Genomic DNA, 23,509 nt, shown 5'->3' with positions numbered 1-23,509 from the left:
TAGTACCATGTACCCTCACTTCCACCAAATGTGACATCGTTGATGAACTGACGTCGACTCTTGGCGAAAGAAAAACCGTAGATATTTGGCTTCGTCTTCGGGTACAAACAGCGCGCATGGAATTGCAACACGCTCGCACTACGTGCCTCAATCTTGCACCCCACTGACCATGAAACCAACCGACTTACAATGTTCCTATGAGCAATTTGCACGCCGCTATCTCCCCAATCCACCAGACTCACCTACGTTCGAGCTGGGTGGGGTCCGTGGGGAATTGGCTCAGCTGTTGGACGGGCAACGAGAAGGCGCCGAGGATTCGGAATTATACAATGTCATGGTGCGTGGTTCAATTGAGCTTTCCCGGAGGTGAGGTGAGGTCGTTGATCACCATCCATTAGGAGAGCACCCTAAATTCCTGGCTCAAAGATACTGGCTTTACAATTGTCCTCAGCACAGCCGGTGAACCCGACTCAGTCTGGCATCCAAAGACACGTATCAACGGAGGATTATACAAGATTCAGGAGGCACCATCGAAAGGCGAACTGCCGGACTGGGATTCCGTGCAAGTAGGCGTCGGTGCGATATCTCCACACAGGAAGGACTTCTTCAGTGACTTGGTGCCAAAAACCCAAAACCACCCTACCGACTCTGATGTGCCTGCTGCAAGCCAGGAAGCATTTGAGCAAGCCAAGTCGTACTCCCTCATCCCTTTTATCCTTCAACATCGTACCCACCACTTCACGGTCTTCCTTTTCGGCGCTTTGGCTCGTATTGTTCGATGGGACCGGGCTGGCTTCGTGTTCACAGAAGCCTTCAACTATCTCGACTATCCTGAACGATTATGTGATTTTCTCTGGCGCTACATTCACTTGTCTCCCACTGGCAGGGGCTTTGATAGCTCTGTCCAGAGGGTTCTCAGCGAAACACCTGATTGGGACTTGATCCAGAGGCGCGCGGACTCCCCCCGGAATCTTGAGGGCCACGATGTGGACGAGCACATCAGGTCGTTGTTTCAGGAGACGATCAGGGCTGGCCACAGGTACAAGCTCCACGTCCAAGGCCGATATTTCTTCGTCGGTCGACCACACGTCCGCTCAGGCAGAACGCGTGGCTACATCGCGATCGACGCTGCAGACCCATACGGGCCGTTCGTCTTCCTCAAAGATACCTGGCACATCTTACGAGGTGATTTGAAGAAGGAAGGCGATGTCCTGGAAGAACTGAATAGCGCTGATGAGCAACCGCAGAGGGGTAGAAAGTACATCCCGAGTTTGGTTTGTCACCACGACGTTGAAGGAGAGTGGCAGAAAACCGACTCTCAAGACTTCTGGTACGAGCTCAGCCGCAACGAGAATGCTAAATGCCCCTTCAGGCCTCGGCAACACTACCGTCTGGTCGTGAAGGAGGTCGGTCTGCCTATTAGCAAGTTCAGGAACGGGCGCGAGATGCTCACTATCATCTCGCATGGTGTTGCCGGTGAGCATCCTTTATTGAATGTCGCCAGTATAATGGACTGATTTATGTTTTCGACCAGCGCATGGCTATGCCCACAAGAAAGGGTACATGCACCAGGACATTAGCGTCGGAAATATCCTCATCTTCGTCCGTCAAGATATTGAAGAGGGGAGATTGAAGGAGGAGCGCCACGGACTCCTGGCAGACTGGGAATTGGCGGAGAAACTTACAGACCAGGGTCCACGGCAGCCGGAACGGACAGTGAGTGATTACGATGTCTAACGAGCGCCGTCTGCGATGTCTAACCTTTTCGGCTAGGGTACCTGGCAATTCCTCGCTGTCGACATTCTCAACAACCCCTCCAAGCCAGTCGAGGTCTGGCATGAAATGGAATCGTGGTTTCATCTCACCCTCTGGCTTGCGGTCCAGTACTTGCCACACAACGTCCAGAATGTTGCCGTGTTTATGTCGGAATTTTTTGATGACGCTGCAAAACCATATGATGGTTCCACCCATTACAAATGCGGCGCATTGAAGAGAACTAGCATGCAAACAGGCACCATATGCTTTGCTGATGGAACACCCTTCGAGTTTGGCCCCAAGGACGATCCCTTCGCCCCTTATGGCATGAACGATGTCCTTTCCGCCCTTGCAGAAACCTTCTCATATCGCTACAAAGAGATCGCACCTCGCCCTCGCAGAGTTTCGAAAATACTGCCTGCACCTGATCTGACCCCGGAGGAGAAGGAAGCCGCCAAGGTGCTCGATGATCAAGTCCGTTTCGAAGAGCTGCTCCTCGAGTATATAAACGGCCCCGGCAGGCCCGAAAATGACAAGACTGAGCCTCAGGTCTCCCTGAGTGAACGGGAGCCATTCCCTTCAAGCTACCGCACTCGCAACGATAAGCGACCACGACAGGGGACTTGAAGCATCAGGCAGTGGCGGGTCCGTCAGGGAGTCGACCTAAGAGAGGATAGGGTCGGATGGTGGTATAGTCTGTAGTCGTCACGTAGATCATTCTACAAGTACTCATTTTAGACCCATTTCCGATTGTGATACACCCTCCGCGAGGGTAGCAGTCACACAGGAAACTTAAGGCCACAACAAGATTTAACGATGGGCTCCAATGAGGGTTTGAAGCCCTACTGACTCTCGTTGCTTGGCCCGCGGCGAACATCTTCCGTTTTTTGCACAAGGGCGGAGGTACCGTCGTCATGAGACAATGTGGTACGGTTGAACGGTTCGTTATACTTGAGGGAATCCGAAGGGCAGAGTATGAAGTCAATAGTAAAGAAATCTAGTTGAACAGCTATGTACGTTTGGGTAAATTTAGGAACCGATTGCTTGACCTGACGACACTGGTTACAAAGAGAACCCAGGTGACGTAGGGAACACCTTGCCCGCCATCTCGAGCAAAATCCTTCCGTGTGGATTCCGATTATTCATTTCAACCATTCCGCACCGGTCGAAATCGATAATTCTCCAAGGATGAACAACGTCGTGGCGTTGACAATGTTGCGCTTGGCTGTCCGCCTAGGGATGGTCAAGGGGTTTTAAAACCCCCGGGGTAGAGGCCAAGGGTAGAGCGGGGTAGGGGTAAGGGTAGGTCTCCAGCTACCCTTGGCCAAACCCCTACCCCCGGTCGGGGGTAAGGGTTTTGATAAAAATCAATCAAAACCCATTTATTTCAGCATCTATGTATATTTTCTACTAAATAACTGCTGTATGTGCAATAAAACACATAAAAATATACATATAGACAACTGTAAGTAATTGTTAGTGCCAAAATGATTAAAACCCTTGGTCAAAACCCCCAGGGTTGGGGGTAAGGGTACTACCCCTACCCCTCAGTCAGGGGTAGGGGTTTTGGGGGGTGGGGGTAAGGGTAGGTGTCCGGCTACCCGGGGGTTACCCCTGTCCTTCCCTATGTCCGCCCTATCCCTGAGGGAAAGGGCGTTCCAAGCCGTAACGTTCGAATGAATAAGACCATGCTCAGCAATGTCCTCCAGGACCTCTCTCACTGCCATTCTGGAGTGTGGAATTCAGTAAAGAGTGCGGATGGGGCGGCTGTAGCAGGCGCACTTACAGCACGTCGTTCCCTCGAGCTCGGTCCCCGGTACACGTCTCTCCCAGGTGCTCGAGAACGATGACACTGATCGTTGGATTTTCTTGTGGGCGACCCCATCTATACCATGACGAGGTCTTCTGGTATCCAGATGGGTCTTCGTAGCTCGGTAGATCTCCAGGGTAAGGCGGCACGTCGTCGGCAAGCCAGTCTGGCGAAGGGAACTCGTCGATGTCGCTAGGAGGGCTATCTGTTTCTTCAATTCGGTGCTTCCTATTTGTCCATGGTGTAAATTCGAGGTTTGGAAAAGCGGGCTGCTCCGCCATGGACGACGAAAAGAAGCCGTAGAAGTTGGGAATCGAGCTGCTCGTAGACCCATGCCTCTCGCGCCAAACTGCGACTGAACTCTGGTTTGGCAAACTTGAGGCAGACGGTGTCTGGAAGCCTTGCTTGTGGGTCCAGGGGGCCATGCGTTACGGAGACGACTTTGGCGATGTGTGTCACACCAATACGGCCTTCAGCAATGCGTCCGAGAAGGGAAAGCTCCAATGTGCCATTGGCTTTGGAGACGTCTTTGGAGTCCCAGGTCTTGGGAGCTGGCTCACCGCGACGCTCTCGAAACCAGATGGCACCAGGGAATGATGGTGAGACTTTGAGGGTTATCGTTGTTGACCTGCCTCCAATAGTGCCGCAGGTATGAATAAGGAGTGTTGAGAACATTCAATTTTCGCGTTGAGCGAGGTGGTGGTTCTTGGATAGCGATAGTGATAGGACAACGGGGCCTCCGAGTCAACAAAAAGCGGCCCTGCCCGTTGATGGCATCACACGGCGATATTCCCTTCCAAAGTTCAGGCTTTCGGTGCGCGTAGTGGATGGCAGTACTGGATTTGGCGCACGAGAAGACGCAGTTCTAGGTAGCGGAAAGCCTTTCGAGCTTTTGAGCGTCACCCCAAGAACATCGAGGAGGCAGTCTAGGGATAGGGGTACTCTTGAGCGCTTGAGAAGGTCGACGAGGTGTGGTTTGGCCCAGCGGGTCATAAAAGCCTCGATGGAGGAGGCTTTATCAGCAATCCACGTTTCCGCTTCCTCTCCCCCCGTATCGTCAGTTGCTGGCAAGGTATACCAACTGACAGAACTCACGCAATATTCGCCACAAAAGACTTGCGACTCGCTCACATCGCCACCTACTTCCCTCTCACCCACCGGTCTCTCACCTGCAATGACGAAAAGGAAATTATCCGAGCGCGTCAAACGCTCGCGACGATACCTGTACACAGCTTACCGCACTGAGTACGTTGTACGAAGACCATTGGCCTGTCCCCTATTGTATCGTCGCTAACCGCTGAACATGAATAGGTGTGAAGAAGCATTTCCAGTGACCTTTGAATTTACGGATGAAAGGACTCAGGACGGTTTTCCTGTGAGGTCTCTCCATAAGCCGGATATTGGGGTAACAATCCCCGTTCCGATGTATTATGCGGGCATCCTCGTCTCTGGTCGATGACTTTCCAATTAGAACCACCGCCACGGTGTGACTGGCAGGATTCCTGTCGCCTCCAAGGCACTTGTCGAGTGATGAAAGATGGGCAAGTCGTGACTCGTGAGTACTCCTGCTGCCCATGAATGCTACTCTCAGTCATATATATTTAGCGTCTTCTTCTGCCTGGCACCAATCGAAGGCACACTCTATCACGGTCACATCATGATGTTACATCAATCATTCGGGTTCTCCCTAATGCAAGAATTATATCTTAGAAATTGCCTGCAGGCTGCCTCAATTCGTATATACTCAGAACAACGATCATCATCCCATCAATGGCGTCTCTCATCTTCACTGCTGGTGGTAGGAACAAGTCGTCGGCGGAGAGGACCACTCTCAGCGCGAACATCGGGGCTAGCATGTAAGTGTACCTGAGCACTAAGATGTCCCCATCCATCCACACATAACATTGTTAACCTCTCTCTCTCATGATTATCGTCGATCGATGACGATCTACCGCCGATACCACCCCTCCATCCATTACTCGTACAGTACCCTCCCGACCATCCCGAACCTCCTCCCCCGCTCGGCGCAGAACCAGCCCGCCGCGGTCGACGTCCCCGATGGCCTCTACTCCGGATCGGGCGTCGCTGCGTCCGACGCGTCGCTTTCGCCTCAGGAGGTGTACGATGGCGGGTACTCGAACGCGACGGAGATGTATCTGCGTATCGCGACTGGCGGGTCTGGCCAATCGGGCTTGATCAAAGCATGGGCGGACGCGTTTATCAAGTATAATGTGGAGAATGGGTTGGCGCCGCCGTTCAAGGTGAGTGCCGTGCTGATATGTGGACTGGATGTCAATGAGTGTTCAACGTTCATGAATGATGGGTGCTATAGGTTGGATGGTATTTGGGTGATACGACGGAGAGTTTGGGGTTGATTGAGGCTGAGGCTGTGGATTTGGCTGTTACGTATAATGAGGCTGCTGAGAAGCAGTCGCTCAAGAGCGGGGCGTCTGTTAAACGGGTATATGGGTTCCGTGTACGTTCCCCCACTACTCACTTCTTCTTCTCGCTTGCATGTTTGGCTGACGTCGATGTGATGGATGACAGGATCACTTCATGCTCGTCGGACCCCTCGAGAATCCAGCAGCCTTGAGCGCCGAAAACGATGATGTGCTCACGATGTTCAACAAGATCGTCGCGCGCGGAAACGCGGATGTGGTGGTGAGTGTTCAATTCGTGACTACGCATGTACATACTACCTCTGGGTTCTCATATCGAATGATCATCGGCCCAGAAACCCCCTTCGGATCGTCCACCCGTCCGCTTCCTCTCCCGTTTCGACAAATCCGCGACGAACATCAAAGACTCGGAGCTCTTCATCAAGATTGGGCAAGTCCCCTGGGGCCTGCCGTACTCCAAATGGTACCACCAATACACGCAGTACCCGCTGCAAGCCCTCAACGCCGCGGCCCTCCTCAAAGAGTACACCATCACCGATAAAGGAACGTGGTTCTCAAGCCCGGCAGACGTGAACGCCAAATTGACGGTATTTAAGATTGGGTCGGACGAGCAGGTGGATGGGCATGATGATGAGTTGTTGAATCCGGCGCATGTGATGTTGAGTAAGAACCCCGGGCATAGGGATGTGGCGGAGAGGTTTATGGAGTGGGTGGTTAGTAAGGATGGGGGGCAGAAGGTTATTAGGGAGTTTAAGAAGAATGGGGAGGTGCTTTATTCGGAGGCGCCTGATACCGAGTAAGTCTAAGGTGCGGTGAGTTGAGTTTGATAGGTGGTGTTGGATGTGGGTGGATTGGTATTTGGACGGATGTGTGTGTGGTGGTGGTGGTGGTGGTGGTGGTGGTGGTGGTGATATGATATTGAACGTTTGTGATCCTATAGTTTTGTATACATGATGTAAAATAGTATGGTACTTGTTACCGAATTGTACTGCTCAGGCTCGACCTTTGGGAGGTACGCGTTCTCCGAGCGACTATCCAGGTGGGGAATGGGAATCATGTATAGTATTTCTTTTTTGATGCACCTATTTCTGGTGCCATTACGGACGTTGAGCCTCGAGGGAGAGAGCGGGAGAGACAGAGGTTTGAACTTTTTAGCGCCCGAGTCATGGTGACGGAGTGCACAGTTTGTGTTTGGCTTCCACTTGGCGTGCAAATAAGCTCAAGCGAGCAACAAACAAGCACACGCGAGAGAGCCGGCACCGGGTGCATTTTGGTTCCACCCACTGCGATGACGTCGACGTCTGCGCAGAGCTAGTGCGCAGTTGCAGTGTCAGTTGCGCTTGATCAGTCCTTCAGTACTCAGTACTCAGGGTCTGTATGGAGAAAAAGGAACGACAGGACATAGGCCTTTGACCTAAAAGGTTTTAACTTTTTTCCCCTCGCGCTTGCACTCGCAACAGGATGTCTCTGATCATGACTCGACGTACAGACGTCGTTTGTCGTTCTCATTTCTCGTGAGTCGTCGGTATGTACAATGTGGTGCGGTCGATGTCAATACACAGGTTATGTCCTTTGTCACTGCCCGACACAGGGAGTCTATAGACTCTACCCACGGGAAACGCAGAAAGGAGTCAAAGGAACTGTGTGTGTGTACCTATTAACAGTTCGTGGTCTGAGTGAGCTATGTAAGAGCTTCGAAGGGACAAAAGCCCGGAGATAACCAGGGCTATCCTGTCCAGGGGGAAGGAAAAAAAGCTTATTGTCTTTCGGCGTTTCCACGTGTACCGATAGGGGTTGAGTTGCCTGAAGAGGCAGACAGGCAAACACAGCCAAGCAACCTGGACAAGGGCCGCGTCCTAAAATAGCAACAACCCAATTGTTGCAAGTTCGTTTTTTGTTACGGCAATGTTACGTACGAGGAACAAAAGGGAACCCGGGGATGTGGTTGGACAGGTTCAATTGTTCACCGGCACGGTTCGAGTCTTTCTTTGGGCTTTGGCGGTTCTCTTTTGTCTTTTTGGCGAGGAGGGAACCGAGGATTACGCTTACGCTTACGATTTTTTGTGTTTGACTGACGATTCACGACGCCTACGATTTGTGTTCTGACGATTCACGACCCACGGCAGCCGACGACTCGACCCTTTCGTTTACGACTCGCGGGTCTACGGGGACCAAGATTACGGGTCGACGACAAGTTGTCCTTTTACGACCCTTGGATTCTACGACAGACAATTGAAGGAAAGGAATAGAGGTCTAGGGTTTCCCTTTATTGTATACCCTCCTTCCTTCCCTTTCTTTCATCACTTTCTTTCTTTCGCTTTCCCTGGGTCCCTTTCACTTCAGCTACTCGAGCCTTTTCGTTGCTCGCTTCCCTACGAGGGTCCACTCGAGTGTTACCTCCCTTCCTCGTCGGCAGTAGCACCATCCCTCGTCGAACGGCAGCAACACCACCCCTTCCCCGTCGTACGGTCGCCATCGCCCCTTTCGTTCAACTCCCTCCCGATCCTTTTCAACCACACCACCGGCCGACGACGACGACACACACGACGAACGGCTACTCGCTCTTTACAACACAACCACTATCTGAACGACTCGTACACGAAGAACAAGTTGAAGATTGAAAGGCCTACACATACTACGAACAAGAACAACAATAACAATAACAATAACGAATTCAAAGACCACATTCTATAGCACAGCACGGTAAGTTTTCGATCTACATTCCATTTTCTCCTTGGAGGAGGGACCAAGCACCGACGACAAGACATACACATCTAGAAACGATGCCTCGACCGACACCACCGACTCTGAAAGTGGACACGACGCACGCGAACGAGGTGCACAACCACCACAATGAGCTGCGGTACGAACTAGAAGTCACGCCCCGCCCCTCGCTCGACACAGTCTCCATCGCGGATCTCAAGAATCCTTCACCAGCTATGCACAACAACGACAACAACGACAATGAGAAGGACGGCAACGACTCGCCGTCGCCGTCGCCGCTGCAGACGACGACGCAGGTCGAACCCTCCATCCGGCTGCTCTTCTCCCTCCTCTCGCGGCGGCACTTCTTCTTACTCCTCCTCCCCGCCATCCTCACCTCCCTCATCTCCGGCGGCATCGCCCCTTTCATGACCTACGTCGTCGGCCAAGCCTTTGACGCCTTTGCACAATACCCGCTCTCCGACGCTACAGCCCAAGACAAAAGCGATCTGCTCCGCGGGGTGGGTCTCGCTGCTCTGAGCCTTGTGGGGCTGGCGTTTGGCAGTCTGGCACTGGGGAGTTTGACGAGCTTTTTGTGGATCTGGGTTGGGGAAGTTAATACGGGTGAGGTGAGGAGGCGGGTGTATCGGGGTGTGATGGGGAAGGATATGGGGTGGTTTGATGCCATTGGGGAGGCGAGGGATAATGGGGAGCAGGAGGAGGGCGAGGAGGGTCCTGTCGGCGCTGGTGGGATGATGGCCAAGTTTACCAGGTTCGTGTTCTTCCTTTCTAATTGAATCGAAAGCTAAGTTTTTGAACAGAGAGACAGACGACGTGCGCTACGCCACCTCGCTCGCCTCGGGGCTCCTAATCCAGCATTTAACAACCACAATAACATGCCTCATCCTCGCGTTTGTGCGCTCGTACCAACTCACCTTGGTCATCCTCTCCGCCGTGCCGCTCTTGACGATCATCCAAGCCCTCTCGCAATCTTTCGCCACACCGCTCCTCTTCGCCGAACGCCACAGCATCTCCGTCTCCGCGACCCTCATCGAGCGCTCGCTCAACGCAATCTCAACCGTCAAAGCCTTCAACGCCCAACCCTTCGAACTCGCCCGCGCGCGGCAATCCTTCAAATCCATGCTCTCCTACGCCAAGAAGCTCTCCCTCGTCTGGGGTCTCTCCTCCGGGATCGCCCAGTTCGTCATGATGTGCATGTTCGTGCAGGGGTTCTGGTTCGGGTCTAAGTTGGTTAGAGAGGGTAAAGTGAGCCCTGGGGACGTGATGGCTGTGTTTTGGGCGTGCTTGATTGCGACGAGTAATTTGCAGATGTGTATTCCGCAGGTTATTGCGGTTGCGAAGGGCAAGTTTGCGATGGGGCAGTTGGTGGGGTTGGTCGGTGATGGGCCTGTTGAGAGTGCGTTGGAGGGTGGGGCGGGGTCTCCCCCGCCGCCTCCACCGTATGGAGCCCATGCTGGAGAGAAGGGATGTGTACCGCCGAGTCCGACGACTGCGACGACGACGACTGCGGGGCATGGCGTCACGCCCATCTCGCCTTCTACAACACTCACTTTCTCCACCCTCGCCCACCCCCACGCTCAACAACAACCCTCCTCCAAAGGCATCCGCAAGCTCCGCAAAATCACACCAGCGAAATGCCACGGCGAGCTCGCGCTGCACAATGTTACGTTCGCGTACCCCACGCGTCCGAATGTGGAGGTGCTGAAGGATGTGTCGATGTACCTTCCTGCGAGGGAGATGACGTTTATTGTGGGTGCTAGTGGGAGTGGCAAGTCGAGTATTGCGCAGTTGTTGTTGCGTATGTATGAGCTTAATGGCTCGCGGAGGGGGAGTGGAGGGTTTCCGATGGGTGATACACCGGAATTGGATATGCATTTACCTCCTAAAGACCCCTCCGATTCCGACGACCCCGCCTCTCGCTCCCACGACATCGACCTCGATGAAATCCCCCTGTCACCGACCAACCCCACTCGCCGAACAGCCGCTGGGACGACGACGAGTAGCAGTAGTAGGAGGAATAAAGGCTACATCTCGTTGGACGAACAGGACGTTTCGTACCTCGATGAGAAGTGGGTCCGGAGTAAGGTGATGGGTGTTACGCAGAGCACGTGTGTGATCCTCGAGGGCAAGACGGTGTTTGAGAATGTGGCTTGTGTTGTTGATGGAGGTGGGTAGTCCTTTTTTGTTTTTGGTCTTTTACTTGCGTGTTTGGTCTTGGTCTTTTGGTTGCGATGCGCCGTTTGGTTTTTGGTTTTATTTTTGGTTTTGGTTTTGGGTTCCGCTTTCGTTCTGGATTTTGATGCCTACTCCCCTAATTCATTCCCGCTTTTTCGTATCCGATGCTGACGCCTTCCCCCTCCCCCTCCCACTATAGCCACCCAAGAAGACGTTGAAACAGCCTGTCGAGCGGCGCTCATCCATGAGTTTGTACGTGATTTACCGGATGGGTATGATACTGTTTTGAGTAGTTCTGGAGGTGCGTTTTTTATTTATTTCTTCGTGGGTGGTTTGTTTGGAGGGTAGATGGCTGACGACTTTTGGCTCCTTTTTTGTTTTTATTTTGCTTCGTTTTGGTGTGGCTGGTGTGTTGTTTCGTCGCGGATGCGACTATATGCGGTCCTTCGTCATGAATGGGTCGATGCGTTGCTTCACATGCGAATGCTCTCCTTATCCACGACACACGAATGCGTCTATGCGTTCCTTCGCTACGAACAATGAACGATAACAGCTGGAGGAGGGGGCGTCTCGCTTAGCGGTGGTCAACGACAACGGCTCGCGTTTGCGCGTGCGAGGTTGAGGAATCCTGAGGTTTTGATTCTTGGTGCGTGTGCTTTGTTACTCGGGTGTTTGGGGTGTCGTTTCTGACTATTTTTGTTTTTTGTTTTCTCGTTCACGCCAATCGATGTTTATCATCGCCAATCGCTGTCTATCATCGCCAATCGTTGTCTATCATGTCTATCATCGTACATCGCATTTGGCTACCGCCCTCCTCTCGCTTGCCTTTGTCCATCCGACGGTCATCGACCATCCCGCAACTCTCCCTCAACGCTACCCAACGAACAACGAACACGAACGACGAACGCCAACACTCTCCCTCGGGCCTCCATTCTACCCAACCAACGACCTCCCCTAACTATACCCAACCAACGACCTCCTTTAACTCTACCCAACGAACAACGAACGTGAACAAAAACCAACAAACTCTCCCTTACCCCTCGAACAGACGAAGCAACCTCAGCTCTCGACCCAACCTCGCGCATCCTCGTCTTCGAAGCAATGAAGCACTGGAGGCGTAACAAGACGACGATCGTCATCACGCACGATTTGTCACAAATACAGAAGGATGATTTTGTGTATGTGGTGAAGGGGGGACGGGTGGTTGAGCAGGGGTATAGAGGGGATTTGGAGAGGGGGTATGAGCCTGGCGTGGGAGTTGCGTTGGGAGGCGAGTCTGGGTACGACGTGGGGTTGGTGGATGGGGGAGAAGGAGAGGATGCAGATGCAGATGGACGAGGCGAGTTTAAGAAGATGATGCAAGCGCAAGAACTCATGGGTGGGTGTCTACCCGAGAAGGAGCTCTCGCCCTCCTCGGACGATGAAGCTGCTGCTGCTTTGTTCTCCGACGACGAGGAGGATGGGGAGTATGGTCCCGGTGGAGAGGAGGATGAGGATGAGGGGATTGTGATGGGGAAGGATCGGACGGGTACGATGAAGCATCAGAGTTTGATTCGTCCGCTGACGTTGGGGAATTGGATGTTTGATGTTGTTGCTGAGCTTGTTGGTGGTCAGCAACATGTCAGTGGGAATGGAAACGCTGCCGTGGGTCATGCGGCGGCTGCGAGTTCGAGTTCGCAGTTCTTGCACCCCCACTGGCATTCTTCGAGCGGTTCGCGTGCGGCTTCGCCGAGGAATTCGACGCAGTTGGGCAACCATAACCGGTCCTCTTCGCAGCTCTTCCCTCATCCGCATCCGCATAATCGCTCCTCGGGTCAGCTTTTTAACTATATTCGATCCTCGACGCAGCTTTATTCGTCGGCGTACCACCGGCACCAGTCTTCGTATCCTTATCCCTACCCCTACGGCCCGTCGTTCTACTCGCATCATAAAGAGTCTTCGAAGGATAAGGGAAAGGATGGGAAGAACCCTGTTGGAGGAGCGCCGAGGAAGAGGAGGCCGAGTAGTGCGTTTGTGGAGCCTGTTACGCCTGTTGTTGAGGAGTCTACTCATTACGCCGGTGGGGGTGGTGGTGGTTCTGTGGCTGTGGCTGGAGGTGCGCCAGGAGGAGGAGTGGGAGGAGGGCAGGGTGGTGGTGGTGGTGGTGTGTCACCGAGGAAGGGCAAGAGGTTTAGTCTGCCGTTCGTCCCTTCTACGCCGACGAGTACGTCTTTTGGGTCTGCTGCGTCGAGGATGGGGAAGGGTGCTGGTGCTGCGCGTGGGGCTGAGGAGGATGGTCGACGCCGGGATCAAGAACATATGGATGGCGTGGATGAGGACGAGGTGGACGAAGAGGAGGAAGTGTTTGAGAAGGAGAAGGAGGCTGTTAAGAAGAGTGGGGGTGTTGCGAGGAGTGGGAGGGAGAGGGAGCGTGTTAGGCCGAAGGGTCTTGCGAGGAGTGCTACGCACCTCTCTGGAGTTGAGGACAAGGCGGAGGAGGTGCAGGTGAAGAAGGGGCGGAAGGCGCTGGTTGATCGATTGAGAAGGCGGAGGAGGGATGGTGCTCCTCATTCCGAGAAACCGCAGGGTGAAGAGGGTGAGGACGCACCCTTTGAAGAACAACCTCCACCCTTCTGGGCTCTCATCCGCAAAGTCATCCCCTCGATCCCGAACAAGGCTCTCCTCTTCTTCGGTCTTCTGGTCTGCATCCTCTCAGGCGCGATGACGCCCACTTTCTCCTTCCTCCTCTCCCGCCTCCTCTTCGAAGTGAGCATCGGCGCTCAAAACGTTGGGATCATCAACACCTTTGGCGGGATCGTCCTCGGCATCGCGGCGCTCGATGGTCTGTTCCTCGGTATCAAGTACTTTGTGATGGAGGTGTGCGGTGTAGCTTGGGTCACCGAGTTGCGCAAACGGGCGTACTCGAACCTCCTCAAACAGGATCTCGCCTTCTTCGATTACCGACCTAAGCATTCGCCTGCCAAGTTAGTACAGGTGGTTGTGAAGGATGCGGAGGATTCGAGGAATTTGGTGGCGGTTGTGGTGGGGCAGTGTGTGGTTGTTGTTACGATGTTGAGTGTGGGGTTGATTTGGGCGTTGGTGATTGGGTGGGAGTTGACGCTTGTGGGTGTGGCTGTTGCGCCTGTGTTTGCGACGATCATGTCTGTGCAGACTACGCTCGTTGGACGCTGCGAGGTGCGGAACAAGCGTGCGCGTGAAGCGTTGGCCAAGGCGTATTACGATGGTATCACCAATATCCGGGGCATCCGTGCGCTCTCCCTCCACCGTCATTTTGAGATGGAGTTTGAGAAGGGTGTGGAGGTTGCCCTGAAGACGGGTGTGCGTGGTGCGTTTGTGGAGGGGTGCACGTATGGTGTGGCGAGCGGGCTCATTTATTTGGCCGAGGCGTTGTTGTTTTATGTTGGTGCGGTTTTGATTGTGAAGGAGAGGTATGATTATTTGCAGATGGTGGAGGTTTTGAATTTGGTCGTTTTTACGGTGACGATTGGGAGTCAGTTGATGGCGTTTAGTGAGTTTTTTTTTGTGTTTTTTCTTTTTTGGGTGGTTGTTGAAGATGGGATTGCTGATGCGTTGATTGTGTGTTTTAGCTGAGAAGATTGCAAAGTCTGTTCAGGCTACTGCGGATCTGTACACGCTTGTGGACCTATCGACGTCGACGACTGCTGAATCACGCGGGTTCCTCAAGCCGGCGCCTCTAACGGGTGCCATCGACCTCCGCAACGTCACTTTTGCCTACCCTTCGAGACCGGATCAGCCTGTCCTCCGCAACCTCAACCTCTCCATCCGCCCCGGCGAATGCGTCGCCCTCGTCGGCGCCTCTGGGTGCGGCAAATCCACGATCGCGGCCCTCCTTCAACGGCTCTACCAGCCCTCGTCCGGGTCCATCCTCCTCGGCGGGTACGACACGCAGGATATGGACATCACGCACCTCCGCTCGCACCTCTCCGTCGTGTCGCAGCACCCGCACCTCTTTGATGCGAGCGTGCACGAGAATATTGCGTATGGTGGGGAGGGGATTAGTATGGAGGATGTGGAGCGTGCTGCGCGGAGGGCTGGTGCGCACGAGTTTGTGAGTGGGATGGAGAAGGGGTATGAGACGTTCCTTGGGGAGGGGGGTGGGCTGGTTAGTGGTGGGCAGGCGCAGAGGATCCAGATTGCGAGGGCGCTGGCGAGGATGGAGAAGAACACGCAGGTGCAGAGGGGGGAGGGAGGTGTGCTGGTTCTGGATGAGTGTACCAGCGCTTTGGATCCGGAGAACCAGGCGTTGGTTATGGATACTATTCGGGATCTTGTGTCGTCTTCGCGGTCTGGTGCTGGTACGGCTTTGGAGTACCCCCACTGTGATGGTGAAGAGACGCCCAAGATGACGACTGTGATGGTGACACACAAGGTTCAGGTTATGCAGATGTGTGATCGGATTGTTGTGATTGGGGATGGGGAGGTGAAGGAGGAGGGGACGTTTGATGAGTTGGTGAGGAGGAAGGGGGTGTTTGCTAGTTTGGCGAGTGGGGGTGAGTGGGTTAGTGGGGAGTAGAGGGTGTGTGCGTTCGAACCGTGCATGTTGACCACTGGTTTTTTTTTTGGTTCGGACTGCGTCTTGTTTCGTTTCTTTTTTTCGTTTGCAATCTGGGATACCTTTTTTCTTTTCTTTCATTCATTCGGGCGGCGATACCCCGTGTTTCCTCATCACCATCATCCAACACTTACATTGCATACCCATCATTCATGTTTTCGTTTGTTCGTTTGTTCTGTCTCTTGAAGAGACTTTTTGACATTGCTTTATTTTTTTGTTATGACTGCTGACTTGTACTCTCATCGCAACTCATCTTTGTTCATCTACGTCTTTTACGATACTCGCTCTCGTCCTTACGACATTGTTTCTGGCTTTTTGTTTTCGTTACGCATGAATCACGACTCGCATTTCTTTCGTCTCTCTTACATTATCGTACTCATTTATGTGGTGGTTTTGAACCAAATGAATTGAATTTGTATCTTTTTTTTTTTTTTTATGTGCAGTTGTGTAGAGAAAAGATTGAAGATATCCGACCCACAAGAAGGAGTGAGAAGTACAAAAGGGAATGGGAGAAAGCTGGGCGAGGGTCTGGCCTTGGGAATACTAGTTGGTACGGTCGTGATAATAGCGGTTTGGGTGATGGCAACGTTGGCAAGGGGCCTCGGAGATGTAGTAGCCGCGGGAAAAGGCGAAACAGGGAGAACAAGAAGAGGGACTAGGCGGCCCATGTTTCGAAGATTTTAACATCGCAACATGACGGTCAGTGGAGCGCACCGTTAAATCTTGTTGTGGCCTTAAGTTCCCTGTGTGACTGCCACCCTTGCGGAGGGTGCATCACAATCATTGGAAATGGGTTTAAAATGAGTACTAATAGGACGATCTACGTGACAACTACAGAACGTACCACCATCCGACCCTATCCTCTCTTAGGTCGACTCCCCGAAGGACCCGCGACTGCTGGATGCTTCGGCTGTGGCACATCCAAGTCCGCGGTCCCATCCGATGGTGGCCGCTTACTGCCGCGAGTGCGACAGTAGCTTGAAGGGAATGGCTCCCGTTCGCTCAGGGAAACCTGAGGCTTAGTCTTGTCATTTTCGGGCCAGCCGGGGCCGTTTATATATTCGAGGAGCAGCTCTTCGAAGCGGACTTGATCGTCAATGTTTTCGAGTGCCTTGAGCTGCACCTGGGTTAGACCAGGTGGCGGTCCTCTGACTCGAGGGCGAGGTACGATCTGTTTATACCGATATGAGAAGATATCTGCAAGGGTATAAACGACAGTGTTCATGGCATGAGGGAAGAAGGGATCGTCCTGGGTGCCAAACTCGAGAGGTTTTGTAGCATAGCGTATGACCCCCGATTCCATGGTAGTCGCCTTGAGTATGCCACATGTATAACCGCCTTGTACCTTTTGAGTGGCATCAAAATATTCGTACATAAACTCCGCGACTTCTTCGTAATTGTGGGGCAGATACTGGACCGCAAGCCAGAGGGTGAGATGAAACCACGATTCCATTTCGTGCCACACCTCGACTGGCTTGGAGGGATTGTTGAGGATGTCGACGGCGAGGAACTGCCAGGTACCCTAACCGAAAGAGTTAGACATCGCAGAGGGCGCTCATGGGGTTCAGAATACTCACTGTCCGTTCCAGCTGCCGTGGCCCCTTGTCTGTGAGCTTCTTCGCCAGCTCCCAGTCCGTGAGGAGTCCATGACGCTCCTCTTTCAACTGGCCGTTTACAACGTCTTGACGGACGAAGATCAAGAGATTTCCGGCACTAATGTCCCGGTGCATGTATCCTTTCTTGTAGCCGTAGCCATGCGCTGGTTGTCAACGTAAATCAGCAAACCAGTATATGAGACCATCCTACAACACAAGGCTCACCGGCAACACCGTGCGAGATGAGAGTAACCATTTCGCGTCCGTTCCTGAAGTTGCTAATAGGCAGACCGACCTCCTTTACAACGAGGCGGTAATGTTGGTGGGTTCGCATGGGACACTTCTGGTCGGAATTGGGATTGCGAGTGAGCCAAAAGTCTTGAGAGTCGGTTTTCTGCCACCGGCCCTCGAGGTCGCCGTGGCAAACCAGCGTTGGGATATACTTCCGACCCCTCTGATCCTGCTCGTCGGGACTGTTGAGGTCGGCAAGGACTTTCCCCTCCTCATCCAAGCCTTCCCCCACAACCCGCCAGGTATCTTTGAGGAAAACAAAAGGTCCCTTCGGGTCGTCGAGGTCGATCGCGATATAGCCGCGGGTGCCGCGACCTGCAAGGACAGTGGTGTACGTATGTGGTTTGCCGACCAGGAATTTTTTGCCTTGAACGCGCAGTATGTGTCTTGGACCATGAGTCGATACGGTTTCGTCGAACAGCTTCCTGATCTCGTCATCAACAACAACCTCCTCGACCTTTCGCGAAACCTTGGCCCTTTCATCCATCAGAGTGTCTTCGTACCCATTGGCCACCACCCTCGTAACGGTCGGGTCGTGGCCTCTGTCGACGGAGTCCATCTGAGCATATCGCCAGAGGAATTCGCCCAACTTCTGGGGATCGTCGAAGCAGTCGAATGCATTGGTGAATAACAGGCCAGCACGGTCCCATCGAACGATTCGAGCCTTGGTTCCGAAAATAAGGATGGAGAAGTGGTGTGTGCGGTGTTGGTGAAAGAAAACAAGCGAGGAGTATGACATGGCCTGACCAAGTGCGCCTTCGCTGGCTTTCGAGTTGGGAGAATAGCCTTTCTGATATTCGTCGCTGAAGAAGTCGCAGGTGTGATGTCGCTTGACCTCGATACCTAGCTCGAGTGCTTCCCACTTGGGCGGATGGTCTTCAGTCGGTTTCTCGTTGTCTTTGTACACTCCGCCATCGATACGCTGCTTGGTCCAATCATCTGGATCCGACTTGTTTCCTGAGATCTCCTCGTCTTCGCGTGCAAAACGCGTCTCTCTCTCCCTCTCCTCCCCTCTCCTTTCGGGTTGGACCATATACCACCAGCGTGGGCACAACGCAATACGTTGAGGCCAAGGTCCCTTCGACTCCGCAGACTCCGCAGTTCCGTAGAGTCTAACAAGTACCCTATCCCCCAAGATACAGGGCAGAGTGACTGCATTTTCCCTCTGTGATACAGAGCTGCAGTGGCCAGCTTGGAAAGTCGCATCCACGGAGGTACAGGTCAAGCTTCACTCCCGTCATATACCCTGTGACATAGTGACAGCTTGTATACCTCAACCCTATTCATTAATATTTGTATTATAACAACCATTATATATTGCTCTCAGTCACTAGTACCTTTCTAGCATGCAGTGTGTCGAGATCAAGCTTGACTATGCAATTCCGAGCCTGACCATAAGGCATCATCCTCTATCATTTATCCACAGCTACAATTAGGGCCGTGTTGTAAAGCATTCAGCGCCTAGCGCTCTATCGCTCACCTGACGAATCATTAATCAACAATTCAATTCCAACACACCGTCAAGCTTGCACGAGTGACCCCAGGGTCAGTCAAGCTCGGATGTAAATGTCCCACCGTCGAAGCTTGGACGTAATCTCCCGTCTGACTCTACGCCAGTCGAGCTCGGATGTTGAGTTCCAAGCTTGACTAGAGACTCGTCGTGTGCGGTCAAGCTCGGAAATAAGTATTAGTCGCGTACAGTCAAGCTCGGAAACTTATAGCGTCTCCGAGCTCGACTGTACGCGACGAGTCATCAGTCAAGCTTGGAACCCAACGTCTGACGCTAGTCAAGCTTGAGACAAAGGCTGTTCTGATTGAATTGATCCCAGCGCCTCGTGTGTCGTCAAGAGAAAGATCCATATGACCCATATGGTAGGTCCAGTACTTTCCCAGGTGCACTAACGTCGCCTTAGGTCCGCGAGCCTCGTAAAGAAATGCCAAGAGAACGTTGTGTCTCGCCGATCAAGCTTGATTTCCGTTTGAAAGTCACTCCGAAACCCGCGCCCTGGTTTATTTCGTGACCTAAAAATCAAGCTTGTCCCTCTTCGACATCTGGTGATCAGGACCTCCGACCAAGCTCGAATCGCCCAACTTGCAGCGCGACCTTTTCCTATTTTCGCGATTAACCAGTATCCTTGCCATCCTCCATGGCGTCATCCCCTTCCCCAGATCTTGTTGATCGCCTCGCAAAGGTTTACAACCTTGTGTCATCCGCCGCCTCGTGGACTGCGGACAATCAGAATACGAAGAAAATCCACCTCATGCATCATACTGTATGTCGCTCTCAGTCGCCATCCCTCGTAGTGTCCAGTCGCTGACGCGCTGATCATTGATTACCGCTCAGAAAAAACTTCATAAACTCCTCGACAGCAAGCCGTCATCCCCCTACTTCTCACCAGAACACCTTGGAAAAGCGATCCACAAGTGGCTCAAGTCCGATGCTGCGGGGTATCGCAAGGACCCATTATCGATACCCGTCGAAATCTTCTCATTTGACGCAACATACTCTGAACTTCCACCACTACTCGCCGCCGCCGGTGTGAAGTCGACATTAAATGCCGGCAAGACATTGAAGAACGCAGATCAGGGCTCGAAGGAGGAGGACAAGAAGGGGAAAGGCGAGGACAAGAATGTCGAGCAAACACTATCTAGCTAAGGTGGTCTACTCTAAGACTTACCAGGTAGAGTGTTATGTGAGGCTAACTAGTGGCTAACTACAAGAGTTGTGACGAACTCTGTCATCTATTCCAAGGCCAGGGAGGGCCGGTATTTATAGTTTACAGGAAGCGTGACAGATGTGACATAAACTACATAAATATGGAAGGTGTGACGGGTGAGTAAGCGAATGAGTCATCATGAGTAAGAATGAGCGATAATGACGCGATATGGTGCAAGTATTAGCACCTACTCATGTGACGTTCCAGAATGTTCTACACTAGAATGTTCTAGAGTGTTCTGGACCAAGTCTCACTAATCTAATCTACGATATACATCTACAGATAAGATAAGATAAGTTCAACACTCCCCCTCGCTAAGTGCAGCTATGAATAGCGCGCTGAGCGTACTCAAGAACTTAAGCCCTTCCAAACTCAAGTCCGAGTTGTTCACGGAAATGCTCAAACTTGACATGACCGAGAGGTTTGGTAAACATGTCAGCAGGATTGTCATTAGTGTCGACGCGAAGAATCTCGACGTCTCCTTCTTCAACACGTTCGCGGATGTAGTGATAGCGAACATCAATGTGTTTGATTCGATGTTCCTGGATAGGGTTTGAGCCAATGAAGATAGCTCCATTGTTATCCGTGCAGATCGGCACTTTGTCGATGGGCATGCCTAATTCGTTGAACATATGTTTTAGCCACATGACCTGACGGCTACAATCAGAAAGCGCCATATATTCGGCTTCTGTAGACGAAGTAGCGATGGTCTTCTGGGCATGGGAAGTCCAACAGATAACGGCATTAGCCAACTTGACAATGAATCCAGTCACGGACCTGCGTTTGATGGGATCAGCGGCAAAGTCCGAATCCGAGTAGGCGATGAGTCCTTGTGAGGAAGAACCCCATCTAAGACCAGTGCGTAGTCCATAGTCCCTCGGAGGTATCGGCAGATGTAGAGCGCCTTGTCGAGGTGCTCCTTGGACCGGATTTGCTGCAAACTGCGATAGCTTGGTGACAGCATACGCAATGTCAGGACGAGTGCCTAACATAAGGTATAGCAGCGATCCAATCACAGACTGGAAGCGTTGTCGAAGTTGGTGATCCACGGGACCAGTATTTGGAAGAGGTTTGTATCCCTCAACCATGGGAGTTCGAGCCACTCGGCAGTCCATCATTCCAAAGCGTTCTAAGACCGTTTTGAGGTAGTCTTTCTGATCAAGGCGTATGGTTTTTCCTTGACGTTTGATCCGCATTCGGAGGAATTCGGTTGGTTCGCCAAGATCACGGCATTCCCATTTTTGCTTGAACTCGTCTTTCTTTTGATTGACAGTCGCTTGGAGGGTCCATGAACAGGATGTCATCGACGTATGCGATCATGATGACGACCTTCCATCTTTCTCCTGGAAAATAAAGATTCCGGTATCGGTCTAAAGTCGTCTAAAGCCAAGAAGCTTGGCAGACTCTACAAGTTCCTTGTACCAGGAGTTGGAAGCTTGTTTGAGACCGTAGATAGCTCGGAGCAGCCGGAACACTTTATGCTCCTGACCAGGTACCTTGAAGCCTTCGGGTTGTTCCATATAGATCTCCTCTTCAAGTTTGCCATAGAGAAAGGCATTCTTGACATCGACGGCGGTGACGTACCAGCCTTCGAGTGCAGCGACGGCAAGCATCGTGCGAACTGATTCATAACGAACCACTGGAGAGAAGATTTCGTTGAAGTCAACACCTTCAACTTGGGAGAAACCCTTGGCGACAAGTCTGGCTCTAAGTCGACCGTCTGGTTTGACGTCGAACACCCATCGGCATTTGATCGCTTTACGACCAGCAGGCAGAGTGACGAGAATATAGACGCCGCGCTTCTGGAGTGCCTCAATCTCCAGCTTGCAAAGCAGCTAACCATTTCTCACGCTGTTTAGGCGGAAGTTTTTGGATGTCACGGAATGTGTATTCACGTGGCGACTTCTGAAGGGGTTTATCGGGCGAAACTGCCTTAGAAAGCAAGTATGTGATAAACTCTACTCCCCCTTCCCTGACCAATCGGGCCAATCGTTTCTCTAGGTCTCCACGCTCATCAGCAGTGCCACTATCGCGATTTGGACTATCGGCAGGATTTGGTCTGGGAACCTCATCTTGCGTTCTAGACTTGTGGTAACCGGCAGGCCTTCGCTCGGTATCTCCAACAGTCTTTCTCCAATCACGCTGCGATTGAGCATCAATTTGTGAAGGGGTTTTATCCCCATAGATGGAGCCTGGGCGAGTAACAGTTCTCCGCTCACGGCCAGATCTTCGAGGTTGGTCCGGTTGTGGTTCCGGAGCCAGTGGTTCCTCTGGTTGATCTCCCAGGGCAGGTGGCGGCGGATCTTGAGGTTGATCGTCGTCACGATCTCCCCCTCGATCCCTTTGAGGAAGGTCATCATTTTGGGAGTTGGGACGATGGACAAAGTCATCATCGTCACCTCCTTCAGGAGAAATGTTGTCATCTCCGCGATCCGATGGTGGAGGCGGTTCGTCGCCGGCACGAACGCCACCTCGTTGAGGTTGTGCACCAGGACACTTCGGGAAGTAAGTCTCATCAAAGACAGCCGTAGCGCCTCGGAAGAGACTGTTGATTGTGTAAGCGCATGAAGAGATAACCCTTCATTCCCTCAGGATATCCTAAGAACACCATAAGTTCAGATTTGGGTGATAGTTTGTTCTTTCGGACTTCTTCGGGAAGGTAGACGTAAGCGCCACAACCAAAGACACGTAAGTGCGAGATGTCAGGGACCTTCTTGTGTAAATAGCTCATATGGAGTTTTCCACTTAAGACGTCTGACAGGCGTGCGATTGTAGAGATGCACAGCATGTGACACCGAGAATTCCCACCAGGACTCAGGAAGACAGGCGTCAAAGCGAAGTGCCTGGGCCTTATCCATAATTGTCCTGATAAAACGCTCAGCCCTGCCGTTTTGTTGGGGCTGACGCGGAATGCTCTGTAGGATTTTGATGTCCAAGTTCCTTCAGTGCGTTATCGACATTCTTCGGACTTAAATTCTCCCCCCTCCATCCGACATCCACTCTTTGATGGAGGCGTTAAATTGGGTCTTGACCATAGCAACGAAGTCGCGTAAGGCCTTGATGGCATCATCCTTCTTTCGGAGAAGGACGATCCAACCGTGGGAGGTATAGTCATCGAAGAAAGCGATGAAGTACTTGTACCGGTGGTAGGATTCTACCGGGAAGCTCTTAAGATCAGAGTGAATCTTCTCAAAAGGCTTCTTCGCACGAGAAGTTGATGGTGGGAACGATTTTGATGGCATCTTTCCCTCATGACATCCCTTGCAGGGAGACATCTTTTCGGGTACAGAGACATTCTGTGGGAAACCTTTGGTATGTCCCTTCGCTTTCTCAAGCACTTCCTTTGAGGGGTGCCCAAAGCGTCGATGCATGGTTTGGTAGTCGACGGAATAAACCATCGAGAGCTGTTTTGCCGCTAGACTCTTTACGGAAGTGATCCGAGTCTTAACCCAGAAAATGGTGTGACCGGG

General features: G+C 52.4%; 7 protein-coding genes across 7 annotated transcripts; 5 read left to right on the top strand and 2 right to left on the bottom strand.

Moving 5' to 3' along the window:
• Positions 1-169: 169 nt before the first annotated feature.
• Positions 170-2,382, top strand: CC1G_15618 (other/FunK1 protein kinase; the record flags this gene model as incomplete). The annotated part of the gene is made up of 4 exons (XM_002911030.1): positions 170-337; positions 399-1,476; positions 1,535-1,716; positions 1,774-2,382. The coding sequence occupies 4 exons, from the start codon at positions 170-172 to the stop codon at positions 2,380-2,382; spliced, it is 2,037 nt and encodes a 678-aa protein (XP_002911076.1).
• A 920-nt stretch (positions 2,383-3,302) lies between these two features.
• CC1G_15617 (protein kinase subdomain-containing protein PKL/ccin3) lies at positions 3,303-4,240 on the bottom strand (the record flags this gene model as incomplete). Its single annotated transcript, XM_002911029.1, has 3 exons — positions 3,303-3,483; positions 3,542-3,927; positions 3,998-4,240. The coding sequence occupies 3 exons, from the start codon at positions 4,238-4,240 to the stop codon at positions 3,303-3,305; spliced, it is 810 nt and encodes a 269-aa protein (XP_002911075.1).
• Positions 4,241-5,505: 1,265 nt separating this feature from the next.
• Positions 5,506-6,764, top strand: CC1G_15616 (hypothetical protein; the record flags this gene model as incomplete). The annotated part of the gene is made up of 4 exons (XM_002911028.1): positions 5,506-5,826; positions 5,898-6,041; positions 6,113-6,226; positions 6,300-6,764. The coding sequence occupies 4 exons, from the start codon at positions 5,506-5,508 to the stop codon at positions 6,762-6,764; spliced, it is 1,044 nt and encodes a 347-aa protein (XP_002911074.1).
• A 1,983-nt stretch (positions 6,765-8,747) lies between these two features.
• Positions 8,748-11,485, top strand: CC1G_15615 (hypothetical protein; the record flags this gene model as incomplete). The annotated part of the gene is made up of 4 exons (XM_002911027.1): positions 8,748-9,439; positions 9,489-10,855; positions 11,063-11,164; positions 11,442-11,485. 4 exons carry the CDS (start codon positions 8,748-8,750, stop codon positions 11,483-11,485), a joined length of 2,205 nt encoding a protein of 734 aa, XP_002911073.1.
• Positions 11,486-11,964: 479 nt separating this feature from the next.
• Positions 11,965-15,397, top strand: CC1G_15614 (p-glycoprotein; the record flags this gene model as incomplete). Its single annotated transcript, XM_002911026.1, has 2 exons — positions 11,965-14,371; positions 14,451-15,397. 2 exons carry the CDS (start codon positions 11,965-11,967, stop codon positions 15,395-15,397), a joined length of 3,354 nt encoding a protein of 1,117 aa, XP_002911072.1.
• An 895-nt stretch (positions 15,398-16,292) lies between these two features.
• CC1G_15613 (other/FunK1 protein kinase) lies at positions 16,293-18,355 on the bottom strand (the record flags this gene model as incomplete). Its single annotated transcript, XM_002911025.1, has 3 exons — positions 16,293-16,958; positions 17,014-17,195; positions 17,257-18,355. 3 exons carry the CDS (start codon positions 18,353-18,355, stop codon positions 16,293-16,295), a joined length of 1,947 nt encoding a protein of 648 aa, XP_002911071.1.
• Positions 18,356-19,469: 1,114 nt separating this feature from the next.
• Positions 19,470-19,978, top strand: CC1G_13310 (hypothetical protein; the record flags this gene model as incomplete). The annotated part of the gene is made up of 2 exons (XM_001840508.1): positions 19,470-19,595; positions 19,667-19,978. 2 exons carry the CDS (start codon positions 19,470-19,472, stop codon positions 19,976-19,978), a joined length of 438 nt encoding a protein of 145 aa, XP_001840560.1.
• Between the last annotated feature and the right edge of the window lie 3,531 nt (positions 19,979-23,509).

This window comes from Coprinopsis cinerea (genome assembly GCF_000182895.1).
Source record: "Coprinopsis cinerea okayama7#130 chromosome 6 map unlocalized cont3.6, whole genome shotgun sequence".
NCBI lineage: Eukaryota > Fungi > Basidiomycota > Agaricomycetes > Agaricales > Psathyrellaceae > Coprinopsis > Coprinopsis cinerea.
Note: the sequence above shows the minus strand (reverse complement) of the source record. Positions and strands in the feature narration are given on the sequence as shown.